Here is a 19,695-nt window from a genome sequence, read left to right on the forward strand (position 1 = left end):
ATTATCCCTGGACTGTCCAAATTAGTTTTGCATAATCGCTCTGATCCTTATGAATTAATCTCCCGGTGTAATCTAGAAGAGGCGGCTCACTTCATTTTGGTGCTTTACATGTTGCTGAGAGATTCGAACAGTCCGCACCTGCTTCACACACACTTTCTCACTCACACTCTCTTGGGTGCATCCATTTATTTAAATTAAACCTATTTTGTTTTTCTTCTCACACTCAGGTTATTTCAGATCCTCAATGAGGAGCTTGTTTCCCACCACTTTCCACTGCTATTTTTTTTTTTTTTTTGTCCCTGCATGGGAAAAGAAAGCTTAGAGCAGGGCACCGTTTTATCTTCCGATTAAAATTGTGATAAATAAGGTTTTGGCTCTTGATAACAATGGGTTGATTTAGATTTCCCCCTCACACACCCCCCACCCTGTAATGCCATTCAAAGCGTGGACAAAAGCGGCCTTTGGAGGATACCTTACACTTCACCTGGACTGGACTGAGGAGGCAGGAGCAAGAGGAGGTAGAAAAAAAAAAAAAGAAAAGATACCAATCTTGTTCATCTCATCAAGAACTATACAGTCAGCGATTCCCTTCCGTTTAATCCGAATAGGTTTTATTGTAGTCCTTTTGCTCAACAATAGTTTGATGTACATAACGGGATGTTAAAGGAAAACACAAAACATACAAATTCCATATGAGTTAGTTAAAAGGGGTCTTTTTTTTCCCTTGCTGCACATGACACAAGAAGTGGGAATGGTGAAAATTAGAATAAACTTCCAACTGCTTCCAAACTTTTTTTTCTGTTTGTTTTTTTACTATTTAAAGAAAAAGAAAGCTTCAAAATAAATTACATCTTGCAAGATTCATGTGCAAATGTCATGTCCTTTTTTTTTTTAATTGTCTGGCTCACCATAAATTCCACTAAAACAATAAATATTACAGACATCTATAAAACGGTTTGTTTTTTTTAAAAAAAACTCAAAATATATACACCGTGTTTCTAGTGAAATATCTCAAACACTAAAGCCTATAACGGCAAATAAACTAAAGGTCATTTTGGATCTGTACACATTTACATTTACAGTGTTGTGGCAGTCCTCCTCATTGATCCTTGAATAATAAGCCCCCCCATCTGAAAGTAAACAGTTGTGGTCCTGATGAGAGAAGCAGGAAAAAGGAAGAGGGGTGTGGGGGGGTCATTGGCCATGATTCCAACAGGTCAGTCCTGCAGGTGAAAAAGATGCTCAACAGCTCAAATCTGTGCTCCTTGTTCAGTCGTCTTCCTGGCTGAGCAATAATAGATTAGAGAGTTCTCTAAATAAGCATTACCTTAGATAAAGGCATTAATCAATGTACATACACATGTGATATTTGAGAGGACGAGCACTTCATCACATGTACAAGTTTTTGCATGCATAATAAAAAATCTTGCATGAACAGATCAGTCCCAGTCATCTCTGTAGCGGGCCTATCATAACGCCGCAGCATATGCAGGGTAAGGTTCAAGCTGAGGTTTCCCCATCCCGGGCAGCAAGATGTAGGCTAAGGGCGGCTGGAGTCCCGCCGAGGGCCAGGCCGTACAGTTACACGGGATCATGTACCCCGGGTTACCCGGTGACGGGTGCGAGTGAGTATGGGTGTGTGTCCCGCCGCCAGTCCCGGTAAACGCCGCCGCCCCTCCCGGCGGGTAACCCAAAGGAGAGGCGTAAGGAAAGGAWGGCGGGGAAAGCTCGGTCATCTTGGATCCCAGGTCAAAAAACGAGTACGGGTTCGCTGACATGGACGGGTTGAAGAAGACCCTCGCAGCCGCGGCCGCCGCTGCCGCCGCAGCCTTGTCCGGGTTCCCGATGACGGAGTCGGAGAGCGCTCCTGCGGAAAGTCCGCTAACTTTGAGCGCGTCGTGCTCCCCAAGATTATAGGGCACCGGGAAGGAAAACTTATCTTTTTTCATCAAAGTCTTGGGCTTCCGCCTCGGTCTGTACTTATAGTCTGGATGCTCCTTCATGTGCATCGCCCTGAGCCGCTTGGCTTCGTCGATGAACGGCCTCTTCTCGGACTCCGTGAGAAGTTTCCACTCCGCTCCCAGCCGCTTGCTGATCTCGGAGTTGTGCATCTTCGGGTTCTCCTGAGCCATTTTCCTGCGCTGGGCTCTGGACCAGACCATGAAAGCGTTCATCGGGCGTTTGACGTGATCCATTGGTTTAGACATGCTCCCTCAAACTCTCTCTAAAAGAAAATATAAAGCAAAGTTTAATAACTCATCAAGCAGGCAGAAAAAGAAAACACAGAGACATACACACACACACACACACACACACACATACACAAACAAGACAATCAGCTTCATAACAATGTTATTCTTTCAAACTGGTAAGATTACTCACACTAGACTTTAGTTCTTCATCCCACCCGTGGATTATCCGGTGAAATCGTCAAGTTTCTGCGTCCTTATGAATGCTCAAATCTTCCCAGCGTCATAGTGCCATCCAGAGTTGATGCACCTTAAGTGAAAAATGACGATAATAAAAAAACTAAATAAATAAGGAAAGATTGTCTTGTTCTCCCTTGTCGCCTGAGACTGTCAGCCTAAACGCGCAGCAGCAGCGTTATACACAAGTGGATGACAGCTCCCGCTTGCCCCATGTGAAATACCGGATTGTGTGTGGCAGGTAGTGAAAGTGGCGCTCACGCATGCGCACTAGAACTAGACCCTTGATTTTTTTTTTCCTTCTCTCTCTTAATTTCCACTGTGACTTTTTGAACATATCTCATCTTTGAAATATTTATCCTTTTTACACCTGTATGTGGAAGTTATTTTCTTAGACGGCGATTATTCATAGGCAGCTATGGCTTTATTATAAGATTTTTTTTTCTTCTAACAGCTGCACATTTAAGTGCATTMATTTACATAAGATCTTTTTCTTTATTAAAAAAAAACATGAGCATCACCGCATTGACTAAAATCTATTTCCAAGAAAAATCTGTCCACTTTGCGCACTTTTCAAAGGTGTCTTCTCTTCCTCGTGGGTGGCGCTCGCCTCTAAGAAGAAAGGTAAAGAATGGCTCTTTCCTTTTTTTWTATATATTGTCACTTTTATTTTATTTTTCGCTTAATAAATAAGCAAAAATATCGAGCAGGTCTGGAGTGTTTCTAATCGTGCTCGGTTAAAATTAATTACTTTCTTGAAATCCCCCCTCCCTCCCACTTCCACGTTCACTTCAAAGGACCTTCCCAAGGGCAGCGAGTCGACAACTGGAAATTAGGTTGTCCAATATTCAACTAAGCAATTACAGCTATCAGCGGGACCTGTTGCGTAAACTGTAGGTTTTAAGTGGCTTGTTCTGGCACTTTCTCCTGTTGTACATAATTATATGTTAAAAAAAAAAAGAGTAAAGAAGCGGCATTGAGCAATATTATAAATGACAAATTAAGCTGCAGGTTGAGCGTTTAAATTAGGATATAAAACTCAATTCACTCCAGTTGTCCTTTTTAACGCTCTGCTCTAATCAGCTTGCACATTATTATTATTATTATTATTATTATTATTATTATTATTATTATTATTATTATTATTATTATTAAATTTTTTTTATTAAGTTGACAGTAAAAAAAAAAATCTCTTAACAAGGATTAAAGAGGGATTTATTGCGGCGCACCTTTGTCTCAAGAGGAAACCTGACAAGGTGAGGATGATCCGCGCCAAATTAACAAAAAGGGGCCAGATGAAAGATAGACCTGTTTCCCTCAAAACCGACCCGAGCATCTCTCAACGCCGCGCCTCTCCGCCCCCCCACCCTGTTTTGTCGGCCTTGTCATTCAGCCCCCCGATAACATTCCTGCAGAGAAGCGGCCCACTCCCTCGGCAGGAGCATGTAGCCTCTCATCACACAAGCGTGCAAACACAATTGCATGCGCAGCCTCCTTGCAGTAGTGAAAGTTGTTATCGGAGCAGAAGTGTGTGCACACATGTACGCCTTCAGGAGGACCTTCTTTCTTTTTTCATTTTTCCTTTTATTTTTGATAACCCCCCTAACCCCCTTTTTCGCGTTTCCACTTTACGTCAGTTTTATTTCATATTTAAGACTACTGGAATGCCTTTGTTTATTATTATTTTAGTCATAAATAAGTCTCTTATTTCAACCGTGTAGAAGCTTTGGCCCATTCAGCATGTCCTAATGTGACAGTCAGTGTATTTTCTTATCATCAAAATATTCATAGTTATTTATTTACTGTGGCCTGTCGTGGCAAATTAGGCAAGCAACATGATGGTGGGTATGGTTGCCTTCCAGTGTTAGTGGTAGATTTGATCTACTAAAAGGCTTTACCTGGAATATTGACTCAGTTGACATTATTTAATCAATTTGCTTTATCTACAATTTTGCATCTCCACATATAGCATTATCTTCTCAGTTTCGACACCGGCACTCTTATTCTGCTTAATAAGGTACTGATGAGGTTATCGCTTAAACCCAACAGCATGTGCGGAAGAAATGTGGCTATATGCTCAACAACTGTGATTAAAAATTAGGGCTATTCCTAACAAAAATGATTTCTGAATGCTTTCTAAGTGAGAAAAAATTCTTGTGTGATATTTAAAATAAGATGTTTTATTAGCAGTTTTATTTGATCTGATTTGTTTTTTTTTTTTTTTGTTGTTATTTTGACCATTTTCCACTCCCTGCAAATAAATGCCAAAAATCAAATTTTTAAACCATTTTTTTTTTAGGAATTTTGGTTACAAAATATTACAACATTTTTATTTAACTCATACACATACCTTTTACATATCAAAATAAGAGAAACTAATATGTTTTTTTTTGTTTGTTTTTTTTTTTTTTCCCCCAGAGATGCATTTACAAGAACATTCTTTTTATGACATTTTCTGGATTAATTGAAATCTGATTAAAATGGAAAATAAACACTCAAGTCTGGCCCCGGTTCTTTTTGCACACACTGCTCCTGGAAATAGCACTTAAATAATTCAACATGAGTTAGTAAGAGTGGCAGAATTACCTGCTGATAAAGCTTGGGTCCAACCTCTGAGACGGCAGCCAGCACTGCCTTCCTCACAGCGAAGCAGTGATAAGGCTGAAAAAGGGGAAGAATATCATGCAAATAGAAAGCAGACAGCAGCCACAACAAGCCCATGGGGACTCCCCCCCTCCCCCCCCCCTTTTCCTCGGACAGATCGCACACAGTTCACACTAAAGCGCTAAAGCCATCACTTTGTTAAAGGAGTCCCCCTGGAGGTGCGAGAGTCTCCATGATAGCACCCAGTACTTTATTCAACTCAACACTCCAAAGTGCTGGAGAAGGCACAGTAAATTATAAAGAAAGTTGATGAGGAGTCCCTGGGTAATCCAAGTCTGAGCAGCAAATGCACTACAGAATATTGTGGGATGTTTACTTACCTCCTCATCCTTCACAAGCTCTTATTCTCCCACAGCGGGAGGAGGGAGAGGAATCGGGTCTGGGAATAAATTGATTTCAAGGGAACACGAGTTGACCTCTTGCTATCAGATGGCTCTTCTTTGACTATGAAAGAAAGAAGAGAGGGTAAACAACAATATCTGGTGTTTGGCACTTCAAACCCTCACAAAGTAGGGGGAGTACTTGCTGCCACATGAAAGTTTGCTCATTATCAGGGAGGTTTAGTAAGAAGAGGAAGAGGGAGGGGTCCTGATTGTGTACCTGATGTGGGCTTTTCTTTCTGCTTGCCTGATCACAGCTCTGCCTCCATCTTCCCCTTATCCTCCACAGCTGCGGCTGCTCCGGTGCAGGCCGAGCCGAGAGGGAAACTGCGGATAAAAAAAAAAAAAGTGGTCAGCCTCCCTCTTTTGAGCTGTTTGATGATCCACATGCTTGTGAAGACCAGTCCTGCTCTAATGGCCGATTATCAGATTTAAGATAAGAACAAATCTGGAAATTCATTTAGAAGGATAAGTGGGAATTTTATTGTGGAAAGTGTAAATATGTTTTATAATAATAAACAAAAAACAGATCTAAGCAGTTTAAATACATTCTCCAGTGAAGCGATAAAATCGCTATTAAGGCTTTTCTGTAAAATCAAGCAAACTCCATTTCCGCAGAGTTGATCTGCTGAAAAAATGTTCCATTTATTTTACTTTTTGTAAAATTRTTGATAAATAATAATAAATTCTACCAGTTTAAAAGCAACCCTCTATTCATACATCCATCTGCTGACATCCCATAATCAAATATTTTTCCTACATCCTGGTGTGATCATCTTTGTCTTTTTAAATTGTACGTTTTTAATCAAATTCCCTTTCCTTCACAGGTGTTTCCTTGTAYTGTGAAAGGCTGCAGCAAAATGTGCCAAAAGGTGTTTTGTGAGAAGAGCTAAGGTCCCGTTAGATTTCATTATCAAAGATCTTCCAAGATCATTTCTGGCCAAAATGTTCTAAAAATAAATGTGATCTGATCATTGCGTCCAATTTTGTCTTGCACAACAGCAGAAACACTTGCGCAGAAAATTGTCTGTTAAAATTGAGTAATTGTAACAATTAAAATAGTTTAAAAAAATACTCAGCCTCTTGTTGAAATAATTCTAAAAGAGTTAAATTAACACAAATCAATTCAGARAAGGACCAAATAGACTCGACAGTGTGGATTTAACACTGCCAAATTGGCTGTATGCAGTCTTGACCATTGTTATCATTGCAACCAATCAACCAGATGGAATAAGTGAGAAATACTGTAACTCAGCAGTCCTATGGAGAAAAGGCTTTCAGGTTATCTAAAGTAGTTTGGTTTTATGACATTTAAACATAAACCATACTGTATTTACCCAATACATAATAATAACACAATTGTTTGATTTAAAATAGAAAAKCAACAGCTATTCGCACATCTCCTAAAAAAATTATAATATTACAATAGGGGTTCATATATAATTTATTTAAACGTGTTTTGACTGCAAAGCATGCATATGGAAAAGTGTAGATTAAGCATCTACTAAATTCAGACAGATCTTCTTGCTTTGTGGTCTTTATAGAATAAAATACATTTACCAATCTTGTATTAGTCTTGGCTTGCCAATTGTAGTTTTAAATGTCTTTTTTTWWWWWAAAAAARAGAGAAAAAAATACCTACAAATATTTCCAAACTTTCACTTTTTCTGCTGACAGTCGCCGCACATCAACAGGTGGACCTAATGCTTAATGCCACCTGACCCGCTTTGTTCTCGTGCCTCCTGTGATGTCACTGACACAAATGCCAACAAAGCAGAATTAACAGCTTTTTTACTACCGTTCAAGTTTGTAAAATCCTACTCTGTAAATCCATTCTTCATTGCCCAAGTGTGTTTTTATTTATAGAGTACATTTGTTACGAAAAGAAAAAAAAAAACTGGATAGTATCTTTAACTGCACGATGTGGAACATGCCGAGAAGCTCYTCTGTCACCATCATGCACCATTACCCTCAGTCTTATCTCTCCTTTGATAAAGTGCTAATGACAAACAGTTTAAGGTTGTAAAACGGTCCAATTGATTACAGTTTAAAGATGAATGCGTTAGAATTAGATGGCATTTTGTCTAATGAGGTGCCTTTACGGCTGCTACAATACACAGAAAATGTGCTTAAGAGCAAAGGCAACATTATGATGGGATTGCTTGCAGAGACAATGGCGACTTCAGCATCACTTCAAATGAGTCACACTGAATGTCTCAAATAAAAAAAAAAGTATAATTAATGTGAATAAAGTTTTTTTTTTGTGGTCTAAATATGTGACCTATTTTGAAGGTTTGTGTTCTGAAAATACATTCAGCAAGTGCCAAATGAGTTGTGCAGCTCTTTAATCATTCTAATTATACAGTCTTTATTGCTCCTTAGGGCAGAATTGTGTGTCTTTGTCTCAGTGGGAATTATTTTGGTGAAGAACCAAAATATTTACTCAACCACAACCTAAATATTACGCATATCAAGAGGAATTGAGATATAATCCCCTCATAGAGCGCAGTATTAACTTAATCACATTAGGGGGAAATACTATTGATAGTGGTCATGATCCCTTGGTGAGGAGAGCTGCAATTCACAATGAAACACACAACCATGCACAAATACAACACAGAGTGGTGTGTATCCAACATTGTGGACTCATACAGGCAACTGGGCCTGAGGGCTGAGTAGGTGTGTGTGTGCGCGTATGTGTGTGTGTTTGTGAATGATGGTGAGAGAAGAGGAGTGATTGTCAGCTGAGTCTTCGAGGACCCGAACTGACAGATACAACAAACTTTGAAAGCACATTACCTAGGGAGAATGGCAACACAGAGGCACGACGAGTCCGCCGGGGCTGATAAGACCTTCATCTTTAAACCGTCGCTTGTCAAAGTATTATACGTAATCTCACAGTGCAGAATATCTCCGCACCCCGAGGGGCACACAAAATAGCGGCGGCAATCAAATGGCTTCGTGTATCATTAAAGAAAAAAAAAATAACAGTAGCGGCCTTTCCTAGCCTTTGAGAAGTCAGATTTTTGAACTGTGATCACTGCCACCACCCCCCAGAGGGCATACAGCAGGGAGAATAAGTATTGAACATGTTAGTTATCGCAGTAAATATATTTCTAATGGGGATATTCACACAGGATTCATACCAGATGTCAGTAACAATCCTTCAAGACATCTCTAGTATGTAGAGACGAGTCGCAAGCATTTGTCAGGTGTKCTACTGACCCATTCTTCCTCATAAACTGTCGTCAAATGTTGAAGGTTTTTCCAGCGCGCTGATCGTCAGTTTCTTTCCACAGATTTGGAACTGAATTCAAGCTGAGTAAAGCGGCCATTTTTGCAGCTTTATTTTTTTTCCTAAAACAAACTGACAGTTTCYTTGGCTGTGTTTGGGATCGTTTGTCTTTACTTGTCTTCAGATGTTTATTGAAAACGYTAGAGTACATTTCTCCATTAACCTTCAGTCATAAGAACTCCCAGAACCAACCTGCTGAAAAACATCATTTAGTTTCCACTTCCAAACGTCATGGTGTTTAGAAGCCAAGTGGCTCTTTGAACTTGRTCAACTCCTCTGTCCTACATGGTGAACGTGATCATGTCTGGTTTATGATTAAATACAAGCTGGCCATATTCCACTCCTGGATTAAGGCTTTTTTTGGTTTTCGCTGGAAGATTCATGGAGTTAGAAATATGTCCTCAACAAATGCCATCAATATGTTTTCCAACAGGAAGACCACAAAGGTCTCCAATGGGGGCTCTTTCCTCTTACCAGTCATAATAATCATCCTGGGTGACACCCTGGCAATAAGAAACCTTTTATTTTCAGATAGCTTCATGGCTTTCTGTGCCTTTTCACAGCTTCCTTTCATCATTTCTTAAGTACTTATTCTCTTATTCATTCTACTTTATTAAACTGAATTTCATTTATAGACTTACTTTTTTTTTGATGGGATTGACTTGGGATGTTACCAACATCTCTGTGCATTAGATCCATACGTTGAGAGAAAYAACATTGACGTGTTCAACACTTATTTCCCCAGCTGTATGTTTCCGTTTACCTGCAGGCTATGAGATGACTCGTCCCATGATGGACTATTTTGAACAATTTAGGAGATACATTATCGCCGGGCTTTCTCTTCCTCATTATTTCCTCCCTTATCCCCGCCGCATCACTGCAAAGCCCCAAAATGGAGAGTTGTAATTACCCAGACTGCCACCTGATAGCAGGCCCCTTTCTATCAGCTTTATCACTGCAGGTCCTGCTAACTCATCACAGAGACAGAGGGAAAAGAAAAGGGGCCTGCTCGTGGCACAGATAGCTCATCTCTAAGATACATTTATAGTTTCAGTTGGGATCAGAGAAAACTGATGCAGCAAGGCAATTTTTTTTCATCCTTTCCTTCAACCTCACAAAGACTGCTCTCTCTCAGTCTTCTCCCAGTCTCTCGCTCTTTATGTGAAAGCTGAATTGAGGCTGCTCCCGCAAACAAAAAGTGATCCAATCTCCTTGAACCTGTGCCAATGCAGCAACACATGCTTTTTTTATTTTTTTTTATTTGGGTCTTTCATAACGGCGGTGGYGTCCTTCAGAGGAATGAGAAAAGAAAAACTCCAAAAGGTGACTTGTTCATCTTTAACATTGCTCAACACTTACATTAAATGGTTTCCAGGTTATTAACCACCTTTGACCCTTATTTAAATTTCCCTTCTGTTTTGAATGAGAAATGAAGAATTCATCAAAAACATGTTTCATCTCGACTGAAGAAGCCAATAGAAACAACGCTGAAAAGTTGGGAACAAGGGTCAACATTTATTCAGTTTATTATTTTTTTCAGGTACATGAGTCTGTGAAAGTGAAAAGATGAATACAAGCGCTCCCAAGCCCAGCATAGAAGGAAAAAAAAMWAAAACCTTTTGAGATACCCAATTCTACCAGGTTGCATAAAACACTGTCTGTTGTGCTTTAGACCTCGATTCTGTGACTTATAAAAACAAAATTATATAATTACACCRGAGAAAATAACGATTACATCAAGTTTGAACCAAAAAACTGCGTCCTTGACAATGGGCTTTTATTAATAAACATTTATTTAAGTTTGGTGTAAATGTCTCTGAACTTAGCACGTATTTAGAATTAAACTTACATTTTGTGAAATGTCTTTTGCGCATTATTTTGACCCTCATGAATTGGGCTCGCTAATCACCCGACGGCATTTAACGGGGAAAGTAATCCAATCGTTGATATTGACACTCCTAATAAAAGTTTATAATTACCTGGCGATTCAAAGTGGAAGCATGGGTTRGTGTGGTGCAGGCTCATAGATGCACTTTCTTCTATCACTTTGTGACAATGAAAGCGGCCCTTTGAGCGTCCACTCATCAGTAAGTCAAAAGAAACAGCTCGAGCCACTGTGACCTCCATCAAATGGGAAGATTGTGAGGACGCATTGGATCCTCTATGGTTCCCATGGCCTGAGCGCATTCTGACAGGGGGCACTCTAACGTGGCTTGAAAGGAGAAATCAATCTTATTTGAGGAGATTAAGTGACCAGGATAATAACCATGACATTGAGAGTGAGAAGAGAGAGTGAGAAGAGAGAGAGAGAGAAAAAAAAAACCTCCCACTTCTCACAGGAGTGAAATGACGAAGCTTCTGCACAGGGTTCATTGTTGTGGCTGAATGTCACGTTTCTCTAGGTGAGCGAGTGTTGTCTTACACTGGGCGCCTTCACATTTTTTTTTCAGATTAGACATTTTGTACATCTTTTAACAACATAAAACATAAATGTAACATGACTTTGTGGCACAAATGTCTGTAGCAGCCAGACAAGAAAAGACAGGCTGACAACTAAAACTTTTAGAGTTTCACRTTTTTCCATATTTATTAAAAAACCGTAATCAACTTCCATCATTTTCTGGTCGCCGTTTAAAACATCGGGGACAGAACATGTGTTCGTTTCAAGAACAGATGTTCATGCAGACATATTCGGGGAGGGGGAAAAAAGTGTCTGACATTCACATGTTTACCATGTTTTTTTGCATCTCGACGTGTATGATTGTGTGTGCGCATGTTTCTCCAAAGCACCAGCTTGAATGGCGGTATGATCAATGGGAGGGCAAGTGTCCTGTCAGCACCTTGTGTTTGGGTGAAGAGGGGGGTGGGGTCTACCATGGGCTGTCTCAGGTGATCTCATTATTTGATGGACACAGCAGAGGAGAGCCTGCATTCATACTCCAGCCTCTCGTCTTGGCCGCCCAATCAGGCCGTTATTCATGCAGWGGAGCACTTATAGGAATTATTGATCACATTTTGACACAGTATTCTCTCCTCTCCATGATCAGTGACATACTCTTTCCACGGTACACACAGTAAACACGACAACATCATTAGATTTCTCTGTAGAGTTTTAACACTTATCAGCATAACAACCCCCCCCCCAAACAAACAAAAAAAAAGACAGCCTGGGTTAATGTGTTAAGATGTTTGGCTAATGATTTTTAAATAATCTGTTTATTTCTAGTGTTTATCTAAACAGCCTGTGAGAGGAGGGGGGTAGCGGCAAAGCAAGGAACATGGCTTTTCAAAAATCAAAGACTTCAAAGGAGCTAATCATCTGCGTGAAGATTAATGAATTACTCTTACGATTGCTCTTCTTACTTTTTCACTCACGCATTTTTTTTTTTTTTCATGTTGTGTTAAAGGAAATATCCGTGCAGAGCAACATTCTGAACAGACAGCTAAACCAAAGGGCAGGACCCTGCAAGAGTCAGATTGTCATCCCATGGGGATGCTTGCTGGAAGATGATGTGACACGCCTAAAGAGCAAATCTCCACCAAGCAGCCCCCGAGGGCTGTTTGCATTCAGCAGCACAAGCCAAAAGTATCCCCTCTGTTTAGATTAAGCCTCGCCGAGAGGGTCAAGTAAAATCAATATGGTAATCCATAAACTGTCCTGTGTGATAATTACTAAGAGGGGAAACAGTAATTACAGAGGACATTAATTTACTTCTTAGATTTTGTGCCACAGGAGAGTTTCACTTAGCCTCGATTCATCTGGAGGCAAACAATTCACAGAGGAAGCGTCGCTTTTTTCCCAGCTCTTATAAGGAACAGTAGGTGAGTGCACGCTTTCAGACGGAGCTCCTTTGGAGATGCCAAAAGATTGTTTGAAGGTTTTCAGACCCCTGTGTAGGACACTCCAGGGTTCTTACATTGGTCACTGAAGGGCAAAGTTTCACAAAACACACAGTTTTGTTCCCCTCTGACAATGTGTCTCGCAACATTAACATAATAACAATATGAAAAAAATCTATATGGACTGTTGGGGGATAAAATCTTTGTGTCCTCGGCTAAAGATGCATGGAGCGCCACACAAACGGCACAATGCTCTAATGGGGCAACAACCTGTATACATTTTGATCTTTTTCTTCCCGTCCACTTTGAGCTATGGCGCAAACATTGCACAGGCATTCTTTTCTAAAAACCCCAGGTTGCAGCTGGTCCGCCACTCACCGCGCACTGCCAAGTGCGAGAAATGGGTTTCTTTTTATCGGGACGGAGCAAATCTGGACTAATGTGTCTGGTAGAGAGTGTCCCAGGGAGCCCCCGCTCTCCCATTCTTTAGCCATTCTTTCCACTTTTCTCTCCTCCTGCAAGTGGGATAATTGCAGTTTAATTGGGTGACAAGAAATGAAAACTGTGTCCACATTATCTGGGATTATCTCTCTTTCTTTTTTTTCCCTCCAGCCTGCCATCAATTCAACGAAGCCCATTTGTCAGAACTGGCAAGCTGATGCTTGGTCAGCTTTGAGCACCAGTTAGCAAAATGAAGAGCAGGGACCAAAGATAGATAGAGAGAGGGGGGTGTGACAGCTGAGAGCTGAGCATTTAACCTCAAGATGCATATACTAATAGGTTTGTGAATTAAGAGTRTGGTTAGTTGGTTAGATGGCTATCTGGATGGATGATTATAAAGAGAAGCTAATGCTCGGTTAGCCTTGATCACAAGTTAACAATCAAAAAGGAGAGAGTCAGACAGTCGAGAATAAAATGCTCTTTATATCTTATCCTAACCATACATTCATCTTCAAGATACATGTCATTTCAGCTAAGTAAATCAATATACTTATTGCAAAGAATGATTTCTTTTTTTTCAGAAAAAGAAAAAAAAAACTACCAGTTTCAGTTTCCTGACTGAAATTCATCAGCAGCTTTGAATGTAAGAGTTTAATCATCCAGAAACATTTCACAAAGCCTAACACCTCGTGTCACTTTAGCAACCTGGACAAAAAGCACTAATGAATACCAATAAGTCCCCGCATTGTGAAGTGGATGTGCTTCATAGYCAGCTCCATTCAATTCATCAGCATTCTTAAATTCTGCACAGCAAGGTTATAAACATTGAGTCATAGTCGGGCCAGCCGTAGCTCACCTTCCTCTTTGTTTGAGCTGTACTCAACCTTAAAAGCCTCTTTCAGGATGCATGAATGCACTTCATTTTCTCTCTGAGAACTTTGCTCTGATAGCTGAAAAAAAGGGAAGGTTGTTTGGAGAAGGAAGGAGAGACAATAAAAGAAAAATGAAAGCTTTCAGATTCCATTATGAGCATTGCCATCTATTCTTTTCAGCTGTTTATACAGTACATTTTCCTTACAATAATCCTCCCTTTTGCCTCAGTATGCCTGCCAGCCACTCAAGCAAAATTCTAAATGGGTCTTGCATCAGGGTTATGGTAATGTTGTAAATACCAGAAAGATGATGGAGAGGTATTCTAAGGGCAAAAAAGAGCAAATCAGAGAACTACATCATTAATACTTTTGCTTTTCTCCACAAAGCAGAGAATGGGGGAAAAAAAAAAGAAAACAAGACTTTGCCACTGCACTACAGTACATACTGTAGGCACCCATTCAGGTTCAGGTGCATTGTGTAAACATTTAAGACGGTCTGATCATTTGGTGGAAAGAGCGGACTTTGTGCAGCATTAAAGCACAAAAATCTTCTGCACRATAACCAAGGTGGAGTGGCTCCCACTCTGAAAGCAACGGGGGACCTTCTCTCGATAGAATATGTTTGAAGGTTACAAGAYATGTTGTGTGCTCTTAGGAGCATGTGCAAGCCCACGTACGTGTGCGCATGAGTACACATGAAGACACTGAAGATGGAGGAAAACCTATAAAAAGGTTAAGAAGGATCCAAAAATAATCCAGGTCTGGTTTGTTATTTGGGGTTATATGTTGGTATTGTATCCACATGCATATGTATCCACCCGCTTTGAATTTTTTCACTTTTCATCATGTTACAAACAAACCTTAGTGCTTTTTATAGGGGCATAAAGTGTTTAAAGTGTTTCTTTTTAACTGTGAGTTAAAAAGAAAAAATATATGTGGCATGTAAAGTCTTACACAATTGTTGATATTTGTATATTTGTGTTAACCCCATCTCACTCTGACAACCCTACATAAAATCTAGAAAAGACAATTGCCTTAAGAAATCACCCAATCTATAACTAATAAAGGCAAATTGTTAAAATACCTGTGGAACAATGTGAAAAAGCTGTTCCGCAATAATAAGAAGGGTTTATTTACTGTAATGCAAATAAGGATTTTACAACTGATTATGGGGAAGAGCATAATTATTTTTTGATGTATCATTTTTAACTAAATGCAAACAAAAAGAGAAAAATCATATCCATTTCTGTCAGGTTTGCTACTCCTTTCACATTGTTGTATTCTCTTTTGGGACGTCTGCCCCCTGTTCTATCAGAAACAAATTTCTGAGCCTATAATGTGCTGTGTGAATGGCCACCTCATTCATTCAGGCTGTTAATCATTTCTACATGAGGCAGCAATAGAAAACCGCTTAAGGAAAATTGCTTCAGCCTGGTCAGTGCAGGCAGCAGTTTGTCTAATCAGAGTGCAAATAAGGTTTGATCACTGTCCAGTGTAATCTGGTCCACAAGCAGCATTTCCAGTACTAAATCAAGCGTCAGGGAGGGGAGGGGGGGCTGCAGGTGCTGCCTCACAGACAGGCCTCCCCCTGGGGCCCTGTGCWGGGGAATAAACAGCAAATAAATGGCAGTGCTGGGAGAGTGATGAGCTGATTAACTCACTGCGGGGCAGTTTCTCATTATCCCCTTAACCCAGACGGAGACCTAACCAATCTTACACCCTGTCTCACCTACAGCAGGGCTCAGTTCAGTACCGATCAGGCTGCTGACATTGTCTGGGTTAGACTTTCAGTGAGATAGTCTCTATGTGGATGATATATTTAAAAAAAAAAAAAAGGAATTGAGCATGCGTGTCTCTGTGTGTGTGTGTGTGTGTGTGTAGGTGTGTGTGCGTGCGTGTGTGTGTGTGTGTGTGTGTGTGTGTGTGGTTCATCTCTGGGGAGACTCCTAATGTGTCAACTCCATGGCTCATTTCTTTCAATTACACTGCCTGGACTTAGAGAGCCCACCAGCAGTCCACTGACAGCTCCATACGGGTCCCATCACTGCTTATCACAGGCCAGTTGTGGATAATTCATTTACCCTCCATTGAATGTCGTGTGTTGCCATCGACAAAAGCGGTTACATATCACACCATTCACAGATGGTTAATTGAGAGCATGTCATCACGAAGGCCATTGTAGATGCAAAATTATTCTGCAAGACCTATTTAAAAAAATCAAGTTCAAGACCACAAAATCGCAACATAAAATTCTATATTATTAAAACTATATATTTTTAGTAGCGAATGCACGCTTGAGAAACACATGATTTTCCTTTCCTTGAAAATGCTGATTTTTGCTTGTCACATGAACACAAAACATCATCAGACATCCTTTAAAATGAGCTGCATCGTTCCTCCTATTGCGCCTCCCCTTGCAGGTTTCAAAGAAAATTAATTAACATGATACAGAAATGGGTAGCATGCAAATGCCGAAGTCCTCACTTTATGCCTGGGTATCCCTTTGTTCCCTCTATTGTACCAAATTATTTAATTGGGTCTCTCCGATTGTGCACAGACACAGGAAGGAACACAGGCCATTGTTTGCCTCCCGTACGAGCCACAATACGGCATCAAATTCAATTCCCATCAAATCGGCGGGGCTGCCGTGGAGCTTGCAGCGGCCCTGGAGATTAATGAAGATCTGCATCAAGGCAAAGCGCTGGTCTGAGATGGGAGATTTCTCCCAAATAAAAGACCCCCTTCACAAGAACAAAAGAGGCTCTGAAAAGCAATGGGATGTTCTGAGTAGATGAAATAATTCAAAACAAAGACAGGAGTTTGGGCCAGGGAGGGGAAAGGCTTCAGAGAAAAAGGAAAAGCGTTTATTTTACTTCATCTGAGCAACATATTTGCATTGTTTAGAATGAACAAAGCACAAAACTCAATTTCTCCATTTTTTGTGCATTTAACAATTAGTTAAAGTTTAGCATCTTATGTAAATTACATAAAACGGCGTACAAAAGTTCACATAAACCATACTTCAGCTTTAAATACCACTTAGTCCTCATGAATAGGATTGGAAGATAAACATGGCTGATGTACTGAGAAAACATCAAGTGTTGCCTTGACTGTCTTATTCTTCAAAATAAAAGAAAGAAAACGGCAAATTGAAAGTGATGACTGTCGGGGTCTGAGGCAAATTAATGCTCTGCTCGTCTCTCTGTTTGTTCTGACGGTTGCCTGAGAAGAAGCACACTTCAACTGTACAGCATTCAGAGAGCGTCAATAGATGTTTTTATTTTTCTCTCTCTCTACGTTCACTTTGTATGAACYGCAATAGCAACTGGATGACTTCGCTGCAACAGGTGGATTATTTCAGATCAGCTCATTTGTTTGGTTTCCAAATGATGGTGGACACTCAAGAGCTGCTTTATAGCCACAGGTGAGAAACATTGTTCTTTATATATAAATATTTACACACATACATGTTTCAAAAAGTAAAAAAAAAAAACAACAAAAAAAACTCAAAAATGTCCCTGATTTTATTCAATTAATGGGTTGTTTGTTTCAAAAACACATCCACACAGAAATATCAGAAAATGCTAACTTTACTCCCCCACACCTACAAGTAGTGCTGAACATGGAGTATGGCACGTGGACATAAAGCAGCCACATGCGGTCAGCGGCAAACACAAGAAGGAAACGTGAATGGAGACCGACTGTGTGTGTTTGGAGTCTTCTCTGTAGTGCGACAACAAAGTCGMGCTTCTTCTCAATGTCATGTTACATTATGAAACTAACAAACTACAATACAAACATGTAACCCACCATCGTTGCTATATATGAYGCGTATGAAGCACTTTGAGTTATAGGTCAAGTTAGCGGTATTGTTCAYGATTCACACGGATGAGTGAAAGTTTCCCTCTGGAACACATTTTTAAAACAAAAACAACATTTTGTGTCCCCTAAAACGCAGGTTTCATGTGGCTGCAGGACACAAATAGTTAAAAACTTATAAGTTTTAGAAAGAAAAAAAAACACTTTCCTGTGTGGAAGGGGTTTATGTTTAAAAGAAGCAAGGTACCCTWTACTATGTGGTTAATTGCGGGTGACTAAGGCTTTGAAGAGACTTTACATAAGTTATTAAGTACAACTGCTGTGACAAAATCATTGGTTTATTATCACTACAATGGGACCTTTWTATCAATGGTCTGGGATTGCCTGTGGTAAGATAGGAAGCTAAAAAGTAAATTAAGCTTCGAGGTTGCCTAAACATCATGCCGGAGAAAAATGGTGAAAGGGATGAATCAGGGAGAAAATTTTTATTGTTAAAAAAAAGTATATGGTTTTTGGCAATTGCCACCTGCACGCCACACTCCACTCTTTCACATTCACCGCATGTGCGTGTACCAGCCTGCCATATTTACTTCATTTCCCCCGTTTCATAGATCCTGCTCGCTGGACCAGAACGTTCCAGCTGCCACCTCAACATCTCATTATTTTTTCTGAAAATATCAAGCTTGTATCTTCTTGATAAATAATTCGCAGTAGTATAATGTATCGGACTAAAACATATTTTCAGGGAGGGCACTGGGGTTAAAGTGCCAATCTCACCTTTTTAATTTTTTTCCACCCTGAAGACAGAGATTTCCATATATAGAGTGACCATGGTTTGTGTTCAACATGAGCAATCGGGATGGAGCAACACAGCGACACATATTGCTGTCAGAGATTGGAAATGAGGCCCGCTAACCTGTAGGCAGCCTCCCCACACCAATCAGCTTTTACACATTCCCCCCCAATGCATTTTGTCGCCTCTGAAAAAAAAAAAAAAAAAGAGAATTGTGACTGTGAAGTTTTTATCGGAGTAGTTGACAAACATTACTCTTTAATGCAGTTTTGTAGAAATGCATTCTTATCCCTCTTGGAAGGCATTTATCTGCTTGAAACCTGCAAAATGGTTGCCACAGGGAAGGATTCCCTTTAATAGACTACAATAGGCTCAGTATGGGACACATTCTGATTTCAGTGATAGATAGCGGGGGCCCCAGCCATATATTCATGGGAAATTGTTTATCTTCAAGCGAAAGGCAGGCGACTGAAAGGCCATTTTTACAATAGCATTTCAACTTTCATCTGGAATGATTCCTTTCAAATCGGATAAATTGTTCTGAAGAATTTCAGACAGGTGCTTTTCATAAAAAAAAAAAAAAAAAAAAAAAGCGTCCCTCTGAAAAAGAAGATGTCACAAAACATGAATGCAAAACAAGCTGGGAGAAGAAAACGCCTGTAGGTGGGTGTGGGTGTGTGTTTAAAAGTTTTTTTAAATAGAATCTAAAAACTAGTTAGTGTAATTAAACATACTATAAAACAACATGTATTGAAATTAAACTGCTGTGTGTTGTTACATGTTTTCACTTTTTTGGTGAGTTTAATATTCAATTTAAGGCTTTAACCTGGGCTACATCTCAATAACAGAACACAGCAGTAAAACTGTAAGGGTACAGAAGCGGGAGGGAGGGTGGACTCTAAACGGCAGCCTCAGGAAGCAGGGACAATTAATCAATAGAGTGTTCCTCTCCAGTAGGGGCCAAATGTAAACAAATTGAAAAGGACGGAGAACAAAAAGCGATTGGAGATTGAAACCGACACTCTCAACAGGGGGGCGCCATATTGTAAATGGGCTGCCTTCTTTGAAGCAGTTTCACCCCTGCTGCCCAGATTCAAGTGGATGTCTGCATTATGATCATGAAAAAAGAAAACAGGTGCAAAGAATCTTTCAGATGTTCTATATA

The 19,695-nt window shown here is 40.1% G+C and overlaps 1 protein-coding gene across 2 annotated transcripts; it reads right to left on the bottom strand.

Moving 5' to 3' along the window:
- Positions 1 to 589: 589 nt before the first annotated feature.
- On the bottom strand, positions 590 to 5,781 carry sox21b (SRY-box transcription factor 21b). Of its 2 annotated transcripts, XM_008400160.2 has the most exons (5): positions 5,691 to 5,781; positions 5,411 to 5,534; positions 5,013 to 5,087; positions 2,383 to 2,499; positions 590 to 2,224 (listed from the first exon to the last, which is right to left on the bottom strand). In XM_008400160.2, the coding sequence occupies exon 5, from the start codon at positions 2,205 to 2,207 to the stop codon at positions 1,470 to 1,472; it is 738 nt and encodes a 245-aa protein (XP_008398382.1). In that variant the 5' UTR covers positions 2,208 to 2,224; positions 2,383 to 2,499; positions 5,013 to 5,087; positions 5,411 to 5,534; positions 5,691 to 5,781; the 3' UTR covers positions 590 to 1,469. The 2 variants fall into 2 exon arrangements, with proteins under 2 accessions (XP_008398382.1, XP_008398374.1); XM_008400152.1 differs by lacking the exons at positions 5,013 to 5,087; positions 5,411 to 5,534; positions 5,691 to 5,781 and having other exon boundaries at positions 2,383 to 2,648.
- Between the last annotated feature and the right edge of the window lie 13,914 nt (positions 5,782 to 19,695).

This window comes from Poecilia reticulata, linkage group LG2 (assembly GCF_000633615.1).
Source record: "Poecilia reticulata strain Guanapo linkage group LG2, Guppy_female_1.0+MT, whole genome shotgun sequence".
NCBI classification, from domain to species: Eukaryota; Metazoa; Chordata; class Actinopteri; order Cyprinodontiformes; family Poeciliidae; genus Poecilia; species Poecilia reticulata.